The sequence below is a fragment of the Artibeus jamaicensis genome, unplaced genomic scaffold (genome assembly GCF_021234435.1).
Source record: "Artibeus jamaicensis isolate MK-2021 breed Jamaican fruit bat unplaced genomic scaffold, CSHL_Jam_final contig_391, whole genome shotgun sequence".
Lineage (NCBI taxonomy): Eukaryota > Metazoa > Chordata > Mammalia > Chiroptera > Phyllostomidae > Artibeus > Artibeus jamaicensis.
The window spans coordinates 14,616,455-14,642,348 of NW_026521814.1; the positions used below are offsets into that span (position 1 = coordinate 14,616,455).

Sequence of the window (25,894 nt, forward strand, 5' to 3'; positions counted from 1 at the left end):
ATAGACTCTGAGACCCCATTCATGGTATTTTGGCAATTTTAACTCTTGGGGTGTGATTAAGGAAGCAATTACTAGTTTTATGCCAAGAATTCTAGATGAAATAAGAATTAATTAAGAAACAACCTTAAATGTGATATTGACTCCATATTTGGTTATTGTTCTGCATGGTTTCTGCATAATTAAAAAAAATAAAAGTAAAACCAGTCACCATTGTGTGGTCTTAATGAAATAAAAATTAACGAAGTGATTTTTTTTACTATGTATACCATTGAAGAAAAACCTAAACTATGTGTCAGTATTAATTACATATAGTAATTTGAGTTTAAAAAAAACAAGAAGGGATTTTCTAAACAAAAAGTTGTGACTTTTGAAATAAAATCAAGATAAAAGAGGTAGATCTTAATATCAATATGTCATGTGTAAAAGATTTTAAAAATTAAGCTTATGAAAGCATTCACTTTTCTCTTGATATTCTGAAAACATAATTAGTTATTAATTTGAAATACTGATTTTTCTTCTTAGGTCATGCTCTTAAACCTCAGGTTTCCTCTATTTTCACATCATTTTTGGATGGATTAAAAAAGTTTTATATTACAAAGGTAAGAATTTTTAAAATAAAATGTTAAAATTTTTTAAGTGGTTAGGATATTAATTAATTTTTGTTTCCTGCCTTCTGCCCCTCACAAAGTACCTGTTATAAGTATGTTTTTCCATGTTACTGCATACATTTCATAATTATTATTTTTATGTTAGAATAAATATTTTATCAAAGTAAATCAATGATGCATTCCATTTGAGAAATTAATTTTTTTCAGGTTTGAAATACCTAAAAAATAACACTACATTAAACATTTCTATGCATCGAACACTTTTTTTAGTTTGGATTTTTTCCATTATAGTAGATATCTAGCAATGAAATAAAAATACGGGTTTTTAAAAAAAAAACAAAAACTATGGATTGCTGAATTCCTTTCATAAAGGTTTATACCAGCTTCCACTGTTGCTGGCAATATCCGTGTGCCGTTTTTCTGTTGCATCCTTGCTGTTGCTTTTTGTTTTATGTTCTAAATTTACTGAATCCAGGGGGATAGTACTTTATTTTCGTTGATGTTTCTTGAGACCGACCATTTCCCTATATTTGCTAGATACAGCTTTTGTGTGAATTTGTTGAATGGGGTTATTGCTCCAGGGCGGGAGCCTCCTGTTTTTTTCTTGGTGCTTTGGTGTGTGGAATTATTCGATGCCTTTGCATAAATGTTGTAAATAATTTTCCCAGTTAGTGAATCCCTTTAAATAGAGGTTTTTCTTTTTGGTGCAAAAGGCATCAAATTTAAATTTTTATATATTTTCCTATGATTAATTACTTCTAAGCTTAGAAAAGCCTTCAACTATGAGTAGAACCATTCTCTTCTCTCTTTCTGTTTTGTTAAATGGGAACTAAATTTTTTTCTCTTTATTACTGTTTGAACTTTTTTGTTTTTATGATGTGAGATAAAGAACTATATATTATCATTTTACCTCTTCCTCCCCCAATTGCTAACCACTTGTGACAGACCATTCACATCCCTGCCCCTCCCACCCTGACCTGCCATGTCTACAACACCTTATATACTTAGCCAACAAGTAGACTCCCTCTTAATGTACCAAATTCTTCTTATGAGCTTAGTGAGCTTTTTGTTTCTAAAAAAGTAAATGGATTTAATTGCTATAGATCTAGTACTTCCTCTGGGTTTTTTTTTTTTTTTTTAAGTTTTTCTGTTACCACTGTCACCTACCTGTTTATTATCTTAGAAAAAAATTTAGAAAATTTTAACCATATTAGGAAGTCCATTGAGATTTTTATTCGAATTAAGTTAAACTAGTTTATTAATTTGGCAAGAGTTGGAAGGTTTTATAATACTTAGCTTATGCACTCAGGAACATATGTCTTAAATCTTTTAGATATGTGTTTTCCTAATGAAGTTAGCTGTTTTCTATTAAGATTGTTCTTAGGTGTTTTGCATTTTAATTTTATTCATAAAGTCTCCTTTGAAAATATTATTTAATAAGAGTTATTGTAGTATTTAAGCATGATATTGGTTTTTACCCCCATCCTTTATTATTTTCTATCATTTTGGGAGTTTCATTGGATTCTTTCTTATAGTCACAATTCTTGCAAGTTATCTGTTGTGTTTACATACCAGTATGTCATTATGTTTGACACCAAGGCATATGTTGAAGTGAAGTGTTTTTTTCATAGCTGTATTATATTTTGATGACATGAATTAGGTGCACTAAACATTTTTTTGGTTGCCATGTAAAGTTCCAAAGTTCAATTTTTAAAAGACCTGCTGTGTTTGAGCCCAGATTAGGAGGAAAAAAGGGACAAAATGTGTATTGATTTACTCTTTTGTAGGGTAAGATTTATCTGTAATAATCATTTTTTTTTTGTAGTTTAAAGGATTTGATCCAAGTCAGATCAGTGTCGCTACATTACTGTTTGAGGGGGACCGTGAGAAGGTGCTTCAGCATGAAAAACAAGTGTATGACATCGCTGCAAAATTTGGGTATGGCTTTCACTTCAGAATACCAAGTTAAACTAAAATTCGATATCTCTAAGCGGTTGTTAATGTTCCCTTTCTAGTATTTGTGGTAGTATAACTTAAAATGTGTTGGTTTACTTTAAAAATCTGTAAGAAGTTAGATCGCTATGTTGTCTTAGCTGTGTATATTTAATATAGTATATGATTACTTAATATAATTGTATATAGTCATATACATGATTATATTAAGTACTATATTTTCCATTATTGCTAATTTTATAACATTTGCTATTGTGCTGGAGTGAACTAGGAAAAAAATTCATAGTCATATTACTATTTAGTGGTAGTAATATAGGCAGAGTCTGACACGAAACACTCCCCTTAGTCTTTTATTACAAAATCATAAGCATGTAATTCTTAATAACAATATCACACTCTGGCACACCATATGAGATTTTAAGTGAAATGTTCAAATTAAAACTAAATTATTATACCTATATTATTACCCTACCAGCCACACTCAACCAGGCATTACTTCTGCTGGACCCTGTGTATAAAAATGCTGTAATTATGTTTTTGAAAGGAAATTGTGTTTAATCAAAAGTATTTGATAAATTACCTGTACTCTACCCCCGTCACTTACTGTTTTATGCTAGTATAAAGAAACAAAACATTTCATGTCTATAACCAACTGAATAATGATTGGGTGGTTTCTTTCTGTCTGCTTGATGGATTATAAGATTGATCTGTGGGAACTATAGTGAAAATGCCATTTATCAGGACTCCATATAAACTAGCAATTTTCTGGTCACCTGTCTTATTTTTTTCTTCCTCTAGAACTTAAAGTATATCATATATATTATACTTAATTTGAGTTCTTTGTGAATATTTTTATTCCTAGTGTATTTTAACTTTAGGTATTTGGCAGAACCATTCTGTCAGTTTTATTTAATTTGAGCCATCAACTGTCATGCACTGTCTGTTCATGTAGTGCCAGTTTTCTTTTTCTCATTGAACACCCACCATTTACAACTTGAAAGTAAGAATGAATCATCCTTAAGATGAATCCAGGTCTCTGTAGATACTGCTACTGAGACCCCAGAAGTATTGATTGAATTCTGGCAGTTTGCTTATACTAAAAAAAAAACCTTGTATCAAATTCACCCATTAAAAATAGATTATGGTAAATGAGATAGATATCTTTTTAAAGCAAAGGTAAACATTAAAAACTTAGAGCTTCATTCAGGTCTCATTTTTTGCTATTATTATTTGCTACTTCTTAGTTATGTTATAATAACTTAGTTTCTTAGTAGACTTTCATCCTGGCTTCCCTCATTTAGATGCAGAAATCTTCTGTGTTGAACAATCGGGCTCTCGTTAGGGACATGGCCCAGGCGTCTTTTGATTTGATACTTGAAAACATCTTCGTGTGATTCTCTGGGAGAAGTCCTGTTTTGCGCCCAGTTCTCTATAGGCACTAGGTCTTTGTTCTAATAACTGAAAGATTCAGGGGTGTTTTTCTCATTTAAGATGCCACTCTGCTGACCCTTGTTCCTCAGTCACTTCTCCTTCTGCATAATTACGTGGAAGAAAGCACCACTAAATTTCATTTTGCTAAAGTTTTCATTAAGTTAGTTTAGCTAATGTATTTTATTTTGAATCAGACCATTGTTAATCTGTTCTTCATTTTCTGTTCTTTTTAAAATCCTGTTTCGACCACTTCATTAGCTTCAAATTGATTGTTTTTAATGCAGTATTCCCAACAGTTTAGAACATTTTAATCTTAGCCATTTTTCCTCCTTGCCTTCCACCTCCACCCAAACACTGTTCAGTACCTTTGAACACATACAATCCAACAGAACATAATAGCCAAATGTTGAATAATCATACTTTGGTTGTTTATCTGGGTTGGCTGGTATTGTACTTTAACTTCTAAGAGCTAAGCAGAATAAACACTGCCTGTCAGCGACCATGACAAATGTATTGATGTTTTACCGTAGAATTTGAGGTAATATGTTATCATTATTATTAAAGTGTGTGCTTAAGTTGTTTAATGTAATTCAACATGAGAGTGATTAGGTTCACCAGATGGCTCTTTTATGTAAAAAAATGTCTCTCATTCCTCTTTCATTAGTCTTCTCAGTCCTTCCTCATGAAATCACTTTAAATTTGTTTAAGAACCTTGTTACCTGATGTTCGAAATTCGTGGCAGGGAGCAAGAAGTAGGGGATGGATGTTGCTACTTTTAACGGAAAGCAGTTTGAATCTTGGTTTGTTTGTTCATTTTTTGAGTGGCTGCAAAAGTGACAAGTTAGAAGCCTTTAATTTCACAGCCCCTATTATTACTTAGATATTGTATCTTAAGGTAATTCTGGCTGGAAGATATTCTGAAAGCTAAAAACAGGAGAGAAGTTCCAAAAGGCTAAATTTGCCCAGAAATGTGTGATTCAGAAAAGCAAACCCCTGATGACTTTTCTTCTCCTTTGGGGTTTATGAATTTAGAATGAACATCTGATTCCTTGTTCAAATAAGAAAATACATGTGTCTGTGTGGTTTGTCACACTGATTTCCAAAGTGGAAGCAAGCCGGCCCCGCCCTATCCTGCCAGGTGCTAGAACAGGGTCAGAAGAAAAACAGGCAGATCTGGGACTGCCAAGGAGGACTTTTTCTCGTCCTGATATAAGAGAGACAGTCCTACTCAGTGTTATTTCTCACCAAATACATCCTTAGAATGTACCTTCTCAAAGGTTCCCAGGACAGGTCTTCTGTGTCTTCTTTCAGTCTTCCCTCTCTTTTTCTTTGCTTTGCTGCTGCCACCAGGCCACGAGGAACGGTTTCCGTTTCCTGGACCTGTAGTGTTCTCTTCTCTCTCGGACTCAGTGTCCGCCCCTGTGTCATAGCTGACGGAGCTGCGGGCTCAGCTCTTTTCCTCTGCTCACTTACACAGCAATTTTCTGACTAGTTTTGCTTTATTTTGGAATTTCATTTGCCTACCCCACCCTTACATACAAACACATCCAACCCAGAATTCTCTTGTTTCTTACTTTTCACCTTTAGCTGTCTGACCTAAGTTCTGTCTTCCTCTCTCATTAACATTTTAGTAGTACAAACAGCCCCCTTCATTTTATTATACTCTGTCCCCAAGTAGTTCTAGACTAGAGCTGCTTCTATCAACCTTTGCTGCTCCTCTGGATGACACTAATTTGAGTATGTCCAGCTATGACACAAAGTCAGGAAATCTGATTTAGCCCATTCATCCTAGCCTGAAAATGCCTTACATTATTTGTACAGGCCAAGGGTACACCTATGCTATACTATTTACTAACCACTAAATCCAAGCAAAACTTCAGGAAGTAAATGGATTTAACTCTCAAGTTGTTCCTTGAAGCCATAAAGAGAAATTCTTCCAGAAGAGGCTCAAGTCACACAATCTCAAGACCTGAGTTTTGAGCAAACACCATTGTTAAGAGCTTGGCATCCTGAGAACAAGGAGGTCCAGGCTGGGTATTGAGAAGAGAGACAAAACAGTCGATTAATTAACCATGATCCAAGAGAGTCACAAGGAAAGATATTTTTCTTTTTACGGTTTTGTTGAGTTTTTAATGGGTGTTTTGAGAGTTAGGGGTAAGTTTTATTTAGTTGATTAAGAATAGTTAAAGTTTGCCCTGGCTGGTGTAGCTCAGTGGATTGAGCGTCAGCTTGTGAACCAAAAGGTTGCCAGCCAGTTCCATTCTCAGTTGGGGCACTTGACTGAGCTGTGGCCCAGGTCCCCAGTGGAGAGGCCATGTGAGAGGCAACCACACATTGTTATTTCTCTCCCTCTCTTTCTTCCTCCCTTCTCTTCTCTCTAAAAATAAAATAAAATCTTTTAAAAATTAAAAAAAGAATAGTTAAAATTTAATTTTTACTTCTTGATGGAAAGAAGCAAAATAAAAAGTTATAATGAATGTATGGAAATCAGTAACCATTCATAGTCTTTTAAAATAAGACTGACTTTCACAAAGCAGAACACTTAGACTGAATTATATGTTATATGGATTAGTTCTAACCAGATCTCCAAATGCAGTTCTATGGGCAAAACTCCTTACAAATTGAAAGGGACGGTTCATGTGTTCATAAGTAATAAGACCGTACCTGTTGGACTTATACTTGTCTACATGTCACTTCAAAAACTTTCATATTTCCAGGTGTGTGTTATCTCGTTTAACTCATAAGTTCCATGAAATAATACTTCAAATATTGTACTTGTGCTCAGGTATTCAAGAAATATCTTGGTATTTAGAAGATCCTAATCGTGTGTTGTACATCTTTACATATGAATATGATTTAATACTATATGAATATATGAATAAGAGTATAATAATAAAATAAGCGTATTTTAATAAGAGTATTTTAAGTATCATTTTGTGCTTGTGAGGATTATTTACATGTTTCTTATGTCTAATATTCTTTGATAATGTGGGTAAAAGTAGTTGAGTTCATGAGTCAGTTTTATCAGTGTGGTTAATAAAAGTTTGAAGTTAATGACCAAACTGAAATATTAAAAATACTTTTAGATTTTTGTTATTCAAGCTTATTCCCTTGATGGCTCTGTGATATATTTATGATAAATGAGAGTAAAATAAAAATGAGATACAATGTAATATATGTTAATCTGTTCAGCATTTATCTTAAGGTGTCATACCAGTTTGGTTTTTAAAATATTTTTAATAGTTCATTGGAAACTTATTACCACTTCTTTAATTACAGTGGATTGGCAGCTGGAGAAGATAATGGACAGAGAGGTTATTTGCTGACCTATGTCATTGCATACATTCGAGTAAGTTATCTCCTATTTTCCTTGTCAATTTATGTTGCGAACAATACTTTTTTTACCTTGAGTGAACAAAATTATTTTTTTAAATTTTAACCAACTGTAATTGAGCATGTCATTTTACAATAATAAAGGATTAGCTACAATTCCACCCCAAGTTGTCCCAGGGTAAGCATTTTAATGTAACCTTGCATGAGGTCGAGAGTTTAAATTGCAGTGGTCTGAAGCATGTAGGTTTCCCTGCTGCTCCCCTGCCCCCCCCCCCCGTACTGATAAGGAAAAGGACAGTTATTGCTTGTGTGCTGTGCTAGAAGTTGTGATGAACAGATTCCTAGATCATGAAAGGTAATATATGATTTTAGGTCTTATAAATAATTTTTCACAATTAAACCTTACATATATGCTTTTGAGGAATTTAAAGGTTTTTAATAGGTCTTTCTATTTTTGAGAAGAATGGAGCCTTTCTTTGTCTGAAAGTTGAATATGCCATTCCTAACATTGGTTAGAATCAAGATGTTTTATTTAGCACTGTTCCTCACTCGATCCATCATCTGTTTTAAGGTTATATAAATCTGTCTTCAACTGTCTTTAAAAGTTGATTTTTAACTTAGTTCCAAGTAGTTACTGATTCACCGGCAATGAGTACCATATAGAATTAAAGAAATAGTTTGTGTATATTTGAGTCCTAAATTTTTCTAATTCTAAATTTCTGTTTGTAAGAAACTTATTAGTAATGTTAACATCAAGAGTTTTCCATACTTATATGAAAGTTTGTTTACTCATTTTTTCATGTATTTTGTTTTTCTACTTTAGCTGCAACAAACTCAAGTTTTCAGATTTTCTGCTATTGCTAGCGTTACTTTTTAAAAAATACTTATTATGTAATTTAAAAGGTCTTGTTTTAAAAAGTAATTTCTCAGCTATCCTATTGAGAACTTGGCTTCACTAAAACTGAACATTCTAATTGCTCACTTGGAAATTATTCTGAAGGAAATATTCATATAAACATATATATATATATAGTTTTATTTTTCTAAGAAAGGTTGGATTTTTTTTCCATTTTAATAATAATTTAATCCTAGGTAAGATCTAAATTTCAGATGGCATTGAGTTTGAAGCATGTAGGTCATCTTACAGTTTTCTGCCCCTGCCCACCTCCCTGCCACCATTCTGATCATGGTACATTCTGGCCTGTGTACCGTGTGAGAGATTGTGATGAGCAGGTCTGCAAGTAATGAGAGGAAGTAGATGATTTTACGGCTCATAACTAACTTATCTCCATAGACTGTCACTGCCTCAGGTTTTTCCATGTTTGTTAGGCATTTTCTTTGAGAATATTGACCACTTTCTCATAGTGCTAAATTTATAATTCTAGAAAATGAAATGTAACTGTAACAGGTACAGCATAGACACAGTTTGAAGTAAATTTCTTAATATTCCAGTTAATGTTAAAACTTAAAAGCAAGTTAAAAGATTTTTGTGGGGAAGTGGGGGAATAGAGATGGTTTTTAAAAAAATTTTCCCAGTACATAATACTATTGTCATTAAATATATGTTTACTAAATAAGTGAATGCATAAGAGAAAGTTTTAGACTAGTAATTTCAGGATTTTTCTACCACTGTCAACAAGTGGTAGAGTTGAAGTGGTTCATTTTACTAGAAATGAAAACTTAACATGTATTGATTCTTCTACCTTATAAAATTTTCTTTCATATCTTTATACTTCTGTAGTGGTTTGTGAATTGCTATTTTCAGTTTTGAAATTACAGAATTGTACATTGGATAAAGAAATTAGTATTATAAGTTATTTATCATATAAACATTATTATCTTCTGTGGTATAAAATACATATATGCATATATTCCTAGCAGAGGTGCTTCCAAATGTTCTTTCTATTCAGTCAGTACAGAGAGAGGGACTATATTTTCTAATTTGTTTTTAAAGAAAAGTTACTTTTTAAAAAATATTTCATTTATTTTTTAGACAGAGGGAAAGAGAGGAAGAGAATCATCAATGTGTGGTTGCCTCTTGTATGCCTCCTGGGAACCTGGCCTGCAACCCAGGCATGTGCCCTAACTGGGCATTGAACTGGTGACCCTTTGGTTTCCAGGTCAGTGCTCAATCCACTGAGCCACACCAGCCAGGAAAAAAAGTTACTTTTAAGAAAGTGAGATAGCTTCCCCTTCCTCTAGTCTCTCCCCCGACCCCTACTTTCCTGCTCCTTCGATCCTAATGGCCACTTGTTGGTGTTGGTTAATTTACTGATTAGGCCACCAAACATCTGTTCTGCTAGTATCTCTACATACATGTGGATAGTTCTGGACAAAAACTCCATTCATTGAAGAAATATTTGAGTTCCTTTTATATTTCAGGACTTAGCCTGCTGCCAGAGGTACAGAGGAGAATAAGACAGACCAAATTCCTGTCTTTTTGGAGGTTATACCTCACTCTTGGGGCTACTTTCCAGGGCTCTTATGAGGTGGATAGTAGAGAGGTAAAGAGCCATGGAGATAAAGGCAAAAACATGGGATACCAACAGTTACATGAACTACTGATGGTGAACAACACAAAATACAAATAATATTTATTGATTATTCTGCATCTGTTATAATCTCTTGATTTTTGTGTATGTGTCTTAACAGGACTTTGGTTTGGAATACTACGTATTAGGAGAATCTTTTGAGACTTCCGCTCCTTGGGACAGGTAAAAGGAAATAAAAGGCTTGGGGGAGGAGTGGAGCCAACTGTAATAGAGTCAACAGTTAAAAAACACACACACAACCTGTTAAGAAAAATCAACAAGTAATCTATTTGAAATAAAATCCAGATAGTTTTGATTCATATTAAACATAGAAATAAAATTCTTAGAAAAGTTATCTAAATAAAAATGAATGGCAAATATTTAAAAAGATGCCTGCTATTAAAATATGCCATACAAGTTGTTCAAGTAATGTGTCTTTGTGTGTGAATATGTAAACTTAAAATTTTATAAAGAAACATTGAAACATCATAATCACCTTTATTTAAATTATTATCTCCATCAGATTATCACATTTGTAAGCCTTTTTTTGTTTGTGGCAAATTTATTTGTGTCCCATAAAAAAGGAAGCTATTATTGAAGTTTATATTTTAAGAAATCTTATTGAACACTAAATGTCACTGTGTGGTTTTACTTAGCTTTGGTTTAAATTCTTAAGTGATTAAATATGCTTAAATGTTCTCTAAAGAGTGCCCCCAAATTATGAAATTAGTTAATTTTTTGTGATGTATTATTTAGATTTCGATATTTCTATACATGCTGTTCAGCAAGATCTTAACTTGCATTTAAATGATTTCTCAAAGATATAGAATTTAAAGAAATTATGTACTATTTTTAAAATTATATACACACAGATCAGTTGGGAATTAAAAACTGATTAGGAAATGCAAAATAGTTTTATTAAAAGTGGACCTGTGAGTTTACTTATTTAGTAATAAAAAATTCTTGAGATTTTTAGTACATTTTATTCTAATATGCCTTACATTTTACTTAAAAAAATAAAATTAACCAACTATTTTAAATCTAAAATAAAGTAGAATATAACAAATCCCCATGAATCTTAAATATTACATAGCTTAACATTTTTTTCTACTGTAACCTCTTTTTACTTTTCCCCAGAAAGCCTTTACTTTCCCTCATTCAGTCTTCACCTGCCACGGTCATGACTTTGGATGCACTGACATTCAGAGTCTGTGCATTGCATGATAACCAGATTTTGTGGTATAGATCTGTATTTACAGCTTTTGTTCCTAAATTTAATTTAACTTTGAGAGGAATAAATCTTGTAAATAAAAAGAATTAACCAACTCATTGACATCTGACACTTTTGAACAACAGATAGAATTTGGCAGTTGTTCATAGTTGTCTCATACCATTTTTCATCTTTAATACCTTTCCTTGTATGGGGAAGTTTGTTAGTGTAATGTTACTTCAGCATTGTATATTTTCTTCAATTATTACTTGAAGTCATCAATTGTTACTAACTGATGGTTTTCATTTTTCTTCCAACTGTGGAAGGTAATCATGCACTATCTTTTTATTTTATTTTTAATTTTTCTTTGTATATCCTTTACATATTTACTTACTACTGACTCACTGGCAATATCCCCTTTATACAGAATACTTATTTGCTTTGTATTCATTTAAAATAACTTCAGTTTTCATAAGATTAAGGGAAAATAGCTATATTCCTGACATGAAATTTTATTACCCATTTAGCAATGTTATTTCTTTCCCACCATTAGCGGGGTAGAGTCGGTGTTTAGAAGTAGAACCCATGGGATCAGGGTCTTCATCTCTTACTCATTACTAGGTTGCTCGACCTTTTCAGGCATAATTCTCTTAAGGGATTATTACTCTTACTAGTTTTGCATATTCCTCAGTAGGCCCTACCAGCACAACTGCATAGCTTCTGTGGAGGTACTCTGTAGTAGTGTAAGAATTCAGCCTTTAAAATAGAAATGTAAGAGGTCCAAGTGGGGATTTAAAGATTTTGGATACACCAGCCTGATACTGTGATTAAAACCAAGGGAGCAGATGCAAACACTTATAAATAATATGGCTGAAGGGAACAGAAGGCCTAAGGAAGAAGTCCTGGGAACCGCAACATTTAAGGATAGTCATACAAACAAGAGCAAAGGAGACTGGGGAATAGTATGCAAAGAATTTGGAGGAAAACCAGCAATGCAAGAGAAGCCCAGGGAAACTTTTTTCAAGAAGGAAGTGGTCAGTAGTATTAAATTTCTTAATAGATCAGGTAAGCATTTAAAAGTATACACAGTTACATTTATCTCCTAGGTGATTGGTCCAAGTGGATTGCTTTGCACAAGTTTTGTGAGAGAATACTTTCAGAACTCCTTTCCTACGAATCATTTCTAGAAAGTATCCCATTAAGGGTTATAACCACTCAGGTTTGTTCTTCGTCCCATCTCCTTCTGTTCCTGATTATTATTTTTGATTATGATGATTATGATGATGATGAAGAAAAAAGAAGCACTTAAACTCCATTTCCAGGAGACATGATAAAGAACTTGTAACTTTCAAAAAGTTGTAATATTTATTAACCCTTGTTAATATTAAAGCTTAGTATGTTTTATTTATATTTAAAGTATTTGTTTTATAAGTTGGATTTTCAAAATAAAAACACATTAAATTTCAATAATCCAGCTGCTTTACTGGAGATATTTTTAAAAACATGGCATTCTTACTGTTCCATAAACAGGGCATAGATAATATTGATAAACCATGTTTGCCTGCAGCTCTTATAGAATAAAGCAGAATTTAACTTAAGAACACTGTTCTGTAAAGTTAGAATTTATAAAAATTTCAAGTTCTTTATAAGAATAAAATTTGACATGTTAATAAAATACTAAAACCCTTTTCACATTATACTTTAATCATATACTTTTGTTCTTACTGCAAATACAGATAACTTTGTTTTATAAAGCATAATTGATGTAATGTTGTTTTTATTACATCAGTTCTCACACAGTCACATTGACCTTGAGACCAGAGGCAGGTCAGCCTTTTGAGTTCCTTCGGTATCTTCTGTTCCAGCGTCATTGCATAGCCAGGATATTTACTGGAGAATGAATGGCTTTTATATACCTTAAGAGTTTTATTTTCCATATGAAATAAAATATGTAGTTTTAACAGTATGTTACAGTTCACATTAAAACATAGGTTAATACTGTTAAATATTACCAGTCTCCTCTCATCTGTTTTTATTGACTTGATCTCAAACAGTCTATCATACCTTTACACAGAGTTACATGTCTAGTAGGTCTTTCAAAGTGGATTTTAGCTCAGCATTTAAGAATAGGCCATGGAACATGTGGTATAACATCATGATTATCACTAAATAAATTATTTTTAAATTAAGGAAAACTTTAAAAAAGATTTTATTTACTTATTTATAGAGACAGGGGAAGGGAGAGAGAAAGAGAGGTAGGAAAATACCGACGTGAGAGAGAAACATCGATTGATTGCCTCTCATAGGCACCCCAGCTGGGGACCAAACCCACAACCCAGGCATGTGCCCTGACCAGGAATCAAACGGGTGACCCTTTGGTCTGTAGGATGGTGCCCAACCAACTGAACCACGCTGGTCAGGGCTGTAAAACTGGTATTTCTGTTATCCAGAATTGAATTTTTATTAATGTGTCCTTTATAGCTTCTAAGGCTTTTAAAATCTTGCAGTTAAATTTATTTTGAAATCGTGTTTATCTGAGTGTAGGAAACTGCCTTCAGGACACTTGAGTATGCTGTGCTGTCTTTCCTGTGGCTAAGAAAGAAAGGCCCTTGCTCCCTTGAAAATTATGAATAGAAGGCTCAATATGAATGATAAAGGCTCTTTATTTTTGAAGGAATAAGTATGAAAGTTTTAGTTAAGAGCATTTCTGACTTGAAGGATGCCAGATAAAGCAGTATGTATTAAAATTTTTGTAACTTATGAAAATTAAATGTATTCAATTATGTTTTCTAGGGTTGTAGATCTCTGTAGAAATGTAAAAGAAAGAATAATAAGGGAATGCAAAGAGAAGGGTGTTCAGTTTGCTCCTCTTTCTACATGCAGGTGAGTTTTCTATTGTTCTTATACTTCTTATTCTAAAAAAAAAACCTGTTTTTTAATTAATGGAGAAATGTAACTGGCCAGCTAAAGAGAAGCTTCATTCTCTTTCACTTAGCAAGCCTTCCTAAACTTCACTTGCCACCTCATCAGGATGCTGCCACTAGCATTTAGAGCAGTCCTGAGCCCTTTAGGAGTAGAACGCCCCTTCCTTGAATGAGCCTTGTAAGCTCTCTGGACAGCTTGGCTGTGAAGACCCAAACGCCTTAGGCTCCTGGTGTAAGAGAAGACCTTCATTGAGATTATACGTTACATACATAATCAAGGAGCTGTTACATATGTAGTCAGCCTAGCTCACACTTCAGTAGAGAGTAAGCACTTTAATCATTTTATCCATTGATTAAATGAATGGGTATGGAATAAAGGAATGTGTGGAGTGAAAGAGCCAAATGAAGATTAACTCGTTGCTTTCTGACAGATATTTCTGCCACACTGGCAGTGTTCTGTATCTGCCCTGCCCAATGTGGTTGCTGCAAGGCACATGTAGCTCTTGAGCTGTTGAAATGTGGCTAGTGTGACCAGAACTAGATTTTAAATTTTGTTTAAAGTAATTTAAATTTAAGCTTAAGACATATCTGGCTAGTGTCTCCCATATTTGATCATGTTTAACTGAAGGTTTTGTTCTCTTAAATAGCAACAGCCCAGATGGAGGTTTTCATGAGCAGGAGTATTTTGTTTTAAATCTTTTGATATTAATTTTCTGTGTAAATACCCAAAGATTAAATGTATTAAGATTGAATTGAGCATGTGTATTTTCCAAAAGGTTATTCAATTAATTGGAATGGAGAATAAATGGAGGTTAGGACAGATCATGAACAGGGGAACTTTAAAGTAAATGATACAGTGGTAATGTAGCACTTGAAAATTTATTGAACATTCTGTATTACATAACTGCCTCTCTTTTTTCCTTTGTGTGTTTGTGTGTGGATTATAACTCCAATATTTATTATAGAAACAGATAAAAACCAATATAAGCATGACTAAAAGTTAGGTAACTTTTGAAATAATATATTATCTTCATTATTAAGTACACCTAATGCTGGACTCTGAAACAACCATTAGGCTTCAGCATAACCAAATTTGTCTGTATTTCTATGCATGATCCTGGCTCTTCTGATTTGCCTGGAATCACTTAATCTCAGCCTGGGAAGGCTGACCTGGGCCTGTTCCAGCCGAAGGGCCTGTCTGCAGCCCTTGGCACCTCAGCCCTGCCTACCAGTTGCACCATCATGCAACTGCTCAGCCCTGCTTAGTTTTTAATTTCTTTGTTTTGTAACATTACACATGTCTGAACAGGAAAAGAAAGCACTGTTCCATTGTTATTAATAATTTAAACTCTGAGCTCTAAATTATCACTAGTAGAGTAGTGGTAATAGCATCTGCTTGACGGGACTGTTGTAAGAATGAAATGAGAAAGGTTATGAAGAGTTGTATAAATGCCGTTGTATCATCATGATGTAATTACATTAAGGTTGAATTTAAAATTTATACTAATATTAGTCAGGAAAATTTGGATATTTTGTTTTTCTTCCCAAAGAAAAATCCTCATGGAAACATCCAATTGTTAAGCCCTCTTGATATTTTGACGTAACATGATAATTTGCATGTATTTGCTTTGTAAGACTAGAAATATGCTCTTTAAACTGCTGTCTCTGTAGTTTTCTTCTTCTTTTCTCTTTTACATTCCATTGAGACCTATCTTTTGGAATTTGATAAATTGTGCATCTGCCGGGTAAGGAAGTGCAGTCCTACTGTGAGCTATGAGGAAAACACCTTCCTCACATTAACTGTGCATGTAAATCAGGATCTCATTGAAACAGTCTGTTGAGCCTCTGCTGGGAGAGACCAGGTTTGAAGAGCGTTTCAGGAAGTAGCAAGTCAAGTCCGTGTGTGCATGTGGAACATGCGTATTTGGGGTAGAATCAAAGACTTCTTTGGGGTAGAATCAAACAGCTAGAACTGGATTTAGAGCTTACTGGTGGGCATTGGCTATATGTGAAGGAAGAGGAAAGAAGGAGCCTGGTTAGTGAGCTGATCTCATAGAGAACCTTTCTAAATGAAGGTGTAAGAATGTACTTTTGAAGAAAATTTGGAAGCAGTTTTAAAAATGAAACTTGTCATAAAGTCCTTAAAGTTTAAGAAAAAATTTTGTGTTTATGTTATCAATCGAAATTGATAAAATAAGTTCTCAGTGATGTTGACGAGTTCTGTGACTTGAAGCAAAATGATATATAATGAAACCAATTCTACGGTAGGCTAATCAGTATAAACAAGAGTTAAGTTCCTGCTGCATCTCATCAGGCATCTCATCAACATTGTAAGAACATTGGATGAAATGATGTTGTTGGAGGACCCGATGGACTTAAGTCTTCTCTTATTATTATAATACTGAAAACAAATCAGGCCCAATAATCCAAAAGTCATTTGTTACCTGTAAAATTTGAAATACTTAAAATAATAGAATCTGTTCTTGTGTAGTTGAGAAGTTTTTATTCTTTTGTCTTGTTTAGTGGCAGTTTAACAGATTTTGTCTCCCCTTCCTCCTTCTGCCCCACCTCCCTATTCAATAAGTCTTGAGACTTCTCCCCTTCCATTTTGAAAATATCATTGCGATAAACCACTACTTACTGAAACTGATTGAGAAGTAAAATATTCTCTTCTGTAAGAACACTTAAGTCTTGGTTTTTCAGAAGGTACTCACAAGACTGAAGGATCTTCATTATGTAGGTAGCTAGAATTGATATACTTAGATTGAATTGGCCACATGTCATTAATTAAGTAGCTGTTTTTATAGGGATAATTTTCTGATAGAAGCTTAAATGCTCAGCTACTGTGATAATTTTATAAAACCAAAGTTTAGAATGTGCAAAGTCTAGTTACTTGAATAGTTTTGATTAATAGGAATTTTAAATGTACTTTTTATAGTGCATAGTTGATTGAACTAACATTTAACAAGAATATGATTTCAGTTTCATTTGACTTGAGCTGTTTAATAATAGGCAAGGAGATTATTCTGTGTTGAATGTAAAAGTTCAAGATGTATTTTTTAAACTAGCTTTTTAAAAAGGTATTTCAAAATTAACTTAAAATAATTGTAGATATCATTGAAACTAAAGATTCCAAGGAAAAGAATTTAGCCGTAGGTTGCATTTATTGAGTTTATTTCATTTCTGTTTGTTAGAAGGTACTTAGTCTATTGGAATAGAAATTCCAACCCTGAAGTTTTATGGAAAGGAATTCCTAGCCAGTGAATCTGACACAAGTAAAATACTCCAAAAAGTACAGAGCACAAACACTTTTTAAAAATTACAGAATAGCAGACTGGTGGCCACACTATCTGTTGTCAGGGTGATTTTGGAAGTTTAGTGTTTAACTGTCTGAAATGATAGAATTGATCTATTAAAAGGTGTGAGATCTGAGTCACTTTCTAAAGTGGATCCAAATTGAAGTTTTCCAAAAAGTGTTTTCATTATTTCTCCTTTTGCTTTGAGAAACTGATCACTCAAGCCCTATTTGACTTTAGAAACCTCCTTATCTACTGAAAACTGAACTGCATCTAATATTGATTCTGGATTTGTTGGAAGGTGGCCATAGTCTATTAATATTTAGTTACATGGTATTTATTGTTATTAGCTATTCTTATGAGTAATGTATACTTTAGTAGTTGCTATAAATGCATTTTATTCCTGTATCCTTTAGATTTATTTAAATTTGATTATTTGTAATGATAATGCCATCAGTTAAAATTGTTCTAGTTTTTCTTAAACTTTGTAAATCTGGAACTTAAAACGTACACATTCACAGGATCTTTTTTTATGACTGTGAATTAACACTAGAAGAAAAACACAGCTGGCAAATTGACAGTAGCATTATTAAACAGTTCATTTCTTCTGTTCTGAGGCAGCTAACATTTGGCCTGAAAGGCCATTAAAATTTTAGATTAGAGTCTATTTGTATTGTGTAGTAAAAAAGAGTATTTCCTCTGTATTTGCTCCTTCTGTTAAGGTCTTTCTGGGGACTTTCGTAAATTGCATTTGGAGATTCGACCATGATTACCTCAGCTCTCTTTCAAGTGCTTTACCTAGTTGCATTTTGAAAGCAACTCTTTCTTTCTCTGTCTCTCTCTCTCTCTGTATATATATACCTATATATAATACATAAATATATTTTATATTTCTATATTTCAGACAGTTTTGCATATATTTATATTTTATTTATAAATACAAAACTATATTTATATTAATATATTAAAATACACATTTATATATAAAATATATTTTTATAGATTTTTACAGTCTGACTGACATTCTAGGTATTTTTGTGAGCACCATATAACATGCACACATACGGGGCCCAGAGACACTATTTTAAGGCCATGTCAGTGCATTTGATATGATCATTTAGTTTGTTTTTAAATCCTTACTAATTATTAATGTGAAGATGTATTTTACCTAGTCTGATTATTTTTGGTATCTTACATTACTTTTGTTTCCTGGTTTTAAGGTCTCGTACTTATTTCTGTTAACTTAGAGGAAGTTTAGAAGACTTACAGTGGATTGCTAAGTTCTATCTAGTTTGTTGTAGCTGCTTTTAGCTACAACATCCTTAAAAAAAATCCCTTCTGAGGAGGTGGGTTTTTGTTTATTTCAGGACAATTAGAGAAACATGTACATTGTTTTTAAATTTTTTAACTTTTGGGTAATAATGCAGACTTAACCAAGAAAAGTTGTACAAATAGTACAAATAGTTTCTGTATATTCTGCAGCCAGCCAGTCTGCATTCCTTTCAGGGAGTAGGAGGCTGAGTAGAGAATGAGATTATGGCTGAAGCAAATCATTCAGATGATTTTGCCTTTTAACTTTCCAGACATTAAATCTGATTTCACTTAACGCCTTGTGGGAATTTTGTCTGTTTGTTTTTTAGAGTGACGCAGACTTATGATGCTGGTGCATGTGTCTATTTCTACTTTGCCTTTAACTACAGGGGAATAAGTGACCCGCTGACTGTGTTTGAACAGACCGAGGTAATTTTGCATACGTGAATATAGCTCTTACATTCTTTTATTAACTTTGATAAACTCTGCCATCAGTTTGTGAACTTTAATTTGACTCTCTTCAATCCCTTACAACTTTACCTGGTTGATGATACCCCATAGAAATGAGAAGCAAGTTTGTTGCACTGGGTTGTATCTGAATTGTGAGTCTAAAATTAATATTCCCTACCTATATTAGAACTAATGTTCTAAAATTAATATTGTGTAGCTTGTGATATTTTTGGCTGTTACTTACAGTATATAATACCGAATGAAATGAAATGACAAAGGACTCGGGGAATGCCTGCTATCACTTGGGCGGCCCCTCAGGCCAGAGGGTGGCTACTGTTGAGGTCAGCAGCCCTGATGCTTTAGGTCCGTGTTGCTGCAACATTCTTGTTCTAGGTTTTATAATTTATTTGTTTGCTAAAGCTCTATGTAGGCCATTGGGGTTCATTTGCTAGTGGTTTTATTATACTTCTTAAATGGCCTTAAGTTTCTAATTTTTATAAAGCCTCCTGTTAGATGATCAGTATTTCTTGTTACATGTCTAGAGTTCAAGTCCAGACTAGACTATAAACTGGGAAGAGACTGGGGTTTGTAAAGCCTCAGGTATCTTGTTGTTTTAACTCTGTTACATACTTACCAAAAATGATACCACAAGATGATTTTCAGGGGACACTTCTAGACTCAAACCATAGCCAGGGTTTGGTTGGTCCCACCTATGCCTCCCCCTTCCCAACTTTTTAGGAGCTTTTTCAAGTAAAATTGAAATACAGTAAAGTGCACATGAAGTCTGGAGTTTCATGAATTTTGATGTATATGTATACCAGTAAAATCATCATCCCAGTCATAACAGTGAACATATCCATACCCTCAAAAATTCAAGTTCTTTCCCATCACCTTAAACTTTCAGTGTTTTTGTATTGCTCTGTGGCTGCCCAGTGCCCCTTCCCTGTATGTAGTACTACAGGGGTGAAATTATTCCTTCTTTCCCAGTCCAAACTACCATTCTTTAAATGCTACTGATTTCAAGTATTATAGGTATTGCTTTATTTAAAATAATTTGCCAGAAGATAAAATCTCTTAGAGCAGGGCTGCCATATTTATGATTCATTTGAAAAATTCTAAGTGATGAGGATTTCTATAAACTACTTTGCAGTGAGGTATTATGGGCTGTCTGTCCCACAGGGGCACCTTTCTACCCTTGCCCAGCTTCTGATGGTTTGTTGGTATTATACAACCTGAGTAATTCTGAGCAGTTCAAGGCAGTAGATACTTCACCTCATGGCTATCACAGACTCACAGATGGAGTGTAATTTCAGTTTCTACTACCCTTTTTCACCCTCTACATCACTGTTACTTTGTTTTGGTTTAAGTGTTTATCTTCTTACCTTAGGGCTCTGTAAGGAGTCTAGTCTAAGCCTAGTATGTTAGGAGGATGAAACAAGGTTTGGGTTTTTTTCCCACACTTAGGTATCCATAGGTATCACAAGTACTTTGCCCCATAAGGGCTTTGCTGGTTGACCCCTGATTGCTTTGTAATTTTGAGTCTGATGCCCACTGTATGACATTAGGTCAGTGATTTAACAACCTAAGCCTCAATTTCTTTATCTGTGAAATACAAGTAATTGTCATTATTTCATGGAGATATAATAAAAATAAATGAGTTACTACATGTAAATTGCTTAGTGCTGTTCTAGACATAGCAGTAAGCAGTCGACAGATCTTAGTTACTAATGTTTGTTGGAACAATGACATGTTCACTTTAGAGTAGGACCTGGTTTTGTCTTCACAATACATTTTTTCAGTGACAACTTAGTGCTGCTGAATTATTTTGCCTTCTTTTTCTATTCTAGAATCTGGAAGTGACTGTTGTAGATTGTGACTATTCACTGGAAAAAGCTATTACAAATAGGCTATATATTTTCATTGCTTTTTAAATGTAGTTAATGTAAGAGAAAGGAAAACTAAGTTTCTGCTTTATTCCTAACCCAGGAAGTATGTGCCTCCTTTGGGAGTTGAATCTTAACTCTCACTTCCAAGTGAAATCTGTTTGTTGCATTCCTTCCAAACACAGGCAGCTGCTCGAGAAGAAATCCTCGATAACGGAGGGAGTCTGTCGCATCACCATGGAGGTACTCTGTGCTTTGATATTCCTAACGCAGAAAAACATTCAGTTTAATAAAATGCTAGGGAGAGCTGTAATACGAATAATACAAGAGCACCCGAGATTCCTTGGGAGTTTTTGTGTCTGTCACTGAGGTAGTCTAGGTTGTGGTAATAACCAACAGAAGTATTACTAGACAAGCCTGCTTAGATGCGAGAGGGGACCCAATAAACAAGAATCTATTTATAAAAAATTGTGTATTTATTCTTATATATTTAAACTCCAACCACCTTCAAAGTACTCTCCATTTGATGCAATACACCTGAGATGTTTTTTCCCACTGCTCAAAGCAGTTTTTGAACTCATTGATTTTGATGCTGGTTAGTGCTTCTGCCATTTTTTTGTTTCGCCTCTTCCACATCGGCAAAACGTTTCCTTTTGAGGACATTTCTCATCCAGGAAAACCGAAAAAAAAAAAACTTGGGGATGAGATTGGATGAGTAGGGAGAGGGTGGAGGGCAGGGGTCATGCCATTTTTGGTCAAAAACTGCTGAATACAGTGCGGTGTGGGCAGACACGTTCATAAATCACCCAACATGAAATGGGCAAATACATTGAAAGAGTCTTCAAAGAAAATTCACTGAAGCCGAATGCAACCTCTTACAACAACACCGGCTGGTACACTGATAGAGATGGGTTTCTAGAACACTCGTCTAGCAGAGGAAGTCTGCGCTGCAAGGGGCCTGCTCTTCAGAAGATAATTATGGGTTTTGTTTGTTTGTTTGTTTTTTAGTCCCCCCTCGTAGGAACCTAGATGGCCTTCTCAGTTCTCAGGGAACTTCATGTTCCACAAGAGTCACCTCACCTGCCTGGCAGGCATTTAACCATTACAGCAAAAGTTTTTAAAGGGGAAAAAAAAGAAAAACAACACAAATGTTTTCCAGCCACTATTGGAATATAGCTAGGTATCAGTTGTACCATATACCGATGAGCTGTTTGTCCCGCCCACCCAAAATTCAGTAAATAAATCAAGACAGGATGCAAAAAATCCCCCATGTTTTTCCCAAGACTTTAATGATGTTTTGTCACTTGATGACCATTGTGGTAAATATTAAGTTTTATTAGAGAATTGATTATATCAGTAAAGATTAGGATGTATCTACCTATGTATTAGCCGGAGATTTAGGAAAGTTATAGGAGGCATTTTTTAAAAAGTGAAACAATGGCTATTTATTTGGTCATTAAAATGATAATTTTCAAGGTTATACACTTGTCCCCATTAATAGAAAATTGTTCTGAATATGTCCTTCAATATAATTTGGTGCTAAGGAAAATATATTTGATTTTTAAATTTAAAAATATTTTTTAGGGAGGAACATAGAGGTAAATGACCACCAATTTAAAAATTCAGCTTCTGCCCCTGCCCTGGATTCTCTAGATCCGTCTTTCCCTGTGTGATTGTTCACCATAGCATTTAGGCTTATGTGACATGTCCCTGGGAGAGTGAGGGTTCTCAGGCAGGGAGTTCTGTTTTGTTCATTGCTACAGACCAGCACCTAGAGTAGCGCACCCTCCTCACGCCCTCCCGCCATCACCCCTTCGTACATGTGTGTAGAATAAATAAAGTAATTCTGGTAGAAAAAGGAGTGAGCTCTAGAGGGTCTGTGTTCCTAACACCATTACTGCAGCCAGGCCTGGAGAAGATGGCACATGTAGACGAATGAACTGGAAAGACAACTCCCAGCATTGCTGTTGCCTTATTTTTTTTCTTAACCCCTATACATAACTTTCTAACTTTGCTGACTGGTATGCATTACAGTGAATGGATTTGTTCTTTTCTTCCTCTTCCTTTTATCGTGTTATCTTGTGGTGGAGATTCTAATGAATGTTAGAATGACAAAAATGAAGGGAGGAAGATGAGTATTAGAAAGCTCTCAAGTGCAGTTAAAAGCTTCTCATTAATCTAAAAGTCTACACTTGATTTTGGAAATTTAAACATGAGGCATTTTGTAAAGATACTTAGATTTTTGGCACCTTCCTTTAAAATGCTCAGCCAGCCATATACATTATTTAAAATCTTTCCTATATATTCCCTTTTGGGATGCCACTGTTAATATGTAAGGAACTTGTAAACATAGATACTATCATGAAGTAATGATACATTCTTCATTCTAAATTGATTGCATGGAGGGAGGAGGCAAAGTAATTTAGCCGTAATTACTTGTTTGGAGAAAAAAATATTCCTTTCTCTAGCCAACAGGGAACTTTTTTTTTTAAGACCATGAGATGCAGGTTTCACACTTATGATGGCAAATGTTGGAGAGATGCCACTCTGCCAGAGGGTGAGAATAGCTGAATCTTATATATGGGAGGAAATAATAGCTTGCTTGTCATTTAGATGATTGGGTTTTAGATACTTTGTTTCCTTGGAAACTTGGATTTTGTTATTTGTGAAAGCTATGGTAATAGTCCATTGCATAAATCAATACACACAAGTAGAAGTTTAAAAAATACAGTTGGAAGGATGTAAACAGTTACCTATAAGATCATGATTCAGTTCTTGGTCCCAAAGCAAACAATGTAAATAGCTTCCTATGATTTTTTAATACAAAGTATGTTTAGTGCCTTTTAATATTGTTGTGTTTTCCATATTATATTATCGATCTACTTGGGAAATAGGGTTTCAAAGAATTGCAGTTCTTTCCTTGAAGAACCTTACTGTCCAGTAAAATAAAATACTATAACATTTCAAAAGGCCACTGATCAAAACTGGTAGGATTATGTCATGCTACTTTAACTAAGGTGAAAGTTTCTCATTTTCTTTGAAAAACACTCAAAAGGTAACTTTAATAAACATGTAAATGCTACAGATGTTAAAACAGTGAAGACAAGGGAGATAGAACAGGGAAAGGAGTCAACATTTATAAAGCTGTAAACATTCGCTAGGTCCTCCGCTAACTTAGTCTCCTGTAATTATTCTTCTTGAAATGCTGCAGAATAGATATTGTTTCTTTCAAATAAAGATATGTTAAAACTCTGAATGTATAGTAAATTGCCCAAAGGAATGAGCAATAATTATGAGTGCCAGAATTTGAATTTCAGTTCACGTCCTTGTGCTTCACATCCTGTTCTCTTGCTTAAGGCCCTAAAATAGCAAAAATAGGCAAAAAGCTAAAGAGTCAAATGAACAGCCTTTGAAGAGAGACACAATTTTTAAAGTGTATGAAAAGAAATACTAAACATTACTGTTTTTCTTTTAAAATATAAAACCTCTGTTTAATTTTGACACTAGTTTACCCGTAAGCCTTACTTCAGATGTTAAAACAAGTGAATCAGCCATTTAAATTTCCTCATTCTAGATATTCCATTGTTTTCTCAGTCCTTGAACAGAAGTCAGTTTGCCTTTCTGGTTTTTATAATTACTCATTGTAGGTTTCTGACATGTTGGCCGTATCAAGTAATAAAGCAAATGAAGGTCAGATCATGTTACGTTTTATGTGCATTTTTAGGTTCTAGGCTTATAGCCTTTTATTTGCTGAAGACTCAAGTTTGATGAAATAATTTACTTTTAGAAATTACTAGTTATAACTTGAATATAGCAAGGTTTGATTGCATATTGATTTATTGAGAGGTTCTGTCTCAATATAAACAAATATTGTTATTTCTGTCATATTTTTAATATTTTTACTTTCTATGTGGCCAAAAATATGACTGCATGGAAGCCAGCTAAACTACCTGGTTTCATTTGTTGCTTAGAAGAGACTAGGTAAGCCTGAGTACACAATGTGTTTGATACGTGCCGGGACGATGAAGTGCTTCCCTTTGCTAGCTCAGCTTCTAAGCTGCTAAGCATCAGAGTGCTCCAGGGCCCAGCCCTGAGCCAGTTCCCTCTGTGTGTTCATTCAGTCCCTTAGCCATCACCTCAGTAGGGGGACGCCAGACACCATCTATATGCTGCTGACTCCCAAGTAGGAGAAGAAGGCATCAGCCACCGCTCCCACCGGGGCCGCTGCAACAGCATCGCAGCCGGTCTCTCTGCTTACACTCTTGCTCCCCTGCTGCTCCTTCCCTTGCCGCCAGAGTAATCTTTGTAAAACTCAGTGTTTTCTCCTCACGTTCAGAGTGAATGCACGAAGTTCTTATCAGAACCTTCAAGGACAAAGTGAGTCTTTCTCTTGTCCTCATCTCTTAGTACTTTTTCCCTCTGGCAGTATTGGCCTCTTCCTGTTCCTCAAACATATCAGGCCCTCCTCCCCAACAAGCCCTTTGCTCTTTGTTCCCTTTTTCCTGATGGTCTTTGTCTTGTTTCTCCCTCCAGATATTTGCACCACTCACTTTCCCCTTCGTTTCTATCTCTGATAAAAATGTCACCGTCTGAGAGATGTCTTCCCTGTTCTCTTGAGTAGTGTCTGTGCTCATTTGAGTAAGTTCAGTGAGGTTCCTGACTTTCTCTTGTTCATGACTGTTCCCATATCCCTAGAACCGTGATTGGCAGGTCTACACAGTGGATGTTCAATGAATATGTTCAGTAGGTAAGTGCTCACAGACTTGGGGAAGTTTTGCAAACTATCACATATCAGTTTTTCAAATTAGAATGGCATTAGTCTCATTGCTAATTTAGTTTTAAATTTTTAATAATGAGGCCTTGTTTGAATATAGAATCTATTCATGGAATGGCTCAGGTTCCGAGATCCATAGAGAAGATATCCAGCCATGTAATTTGAAAAATAAGACATTTATTGGAGAAGA

At 34.5% G+C, this 25,894-nt stretch overlaps 1 protein-coding gene across 3 annotated transcripts in view; it reads left to right on the forward strand.

Moving 5' to 3' along the window:
- Positions 1-25,894, forward strand: part of AGPS (alkylglycerone phosphate synthase) — a 148,387-nt gene that overhangs the window by 103,334 nt on the left and 19,159 nt on the right. For 2 of the 3 annotated variants that reach the window (XM_037130012.2, XM_037130013.2), the window contains 7 exons: positions 523-599; positions 2,434-2,546; positions 7,272-7,341; positions 9,978-10,039; positions 13,860-13,949; positions 18,927-19,026; positions 21,116-21,173. In XM_037130012.2, coding sequence (XP_036985907.2) covers positions 523-599; positions 2,434-2,546; positions 7,272-7,341; positions 9,978-10,039; positions 13,860-13,949; positions 18,927-19,026; positions 21,116-21,173 — 570 coding nt within the window. Of the gene's footprint in view, positions 1-522; positions 600-2,433; positions 2,547-7,271; positions 7,342-9,977; positions 10,040-13,859; positions 13,950-18,926; positions 19,027-21,115; positions 21,174-25,625; positions 25,665-25,894 lie in introns of those variants that run through there. The other variant, XM_053665081.1, reaches the window with a different exon arrangement.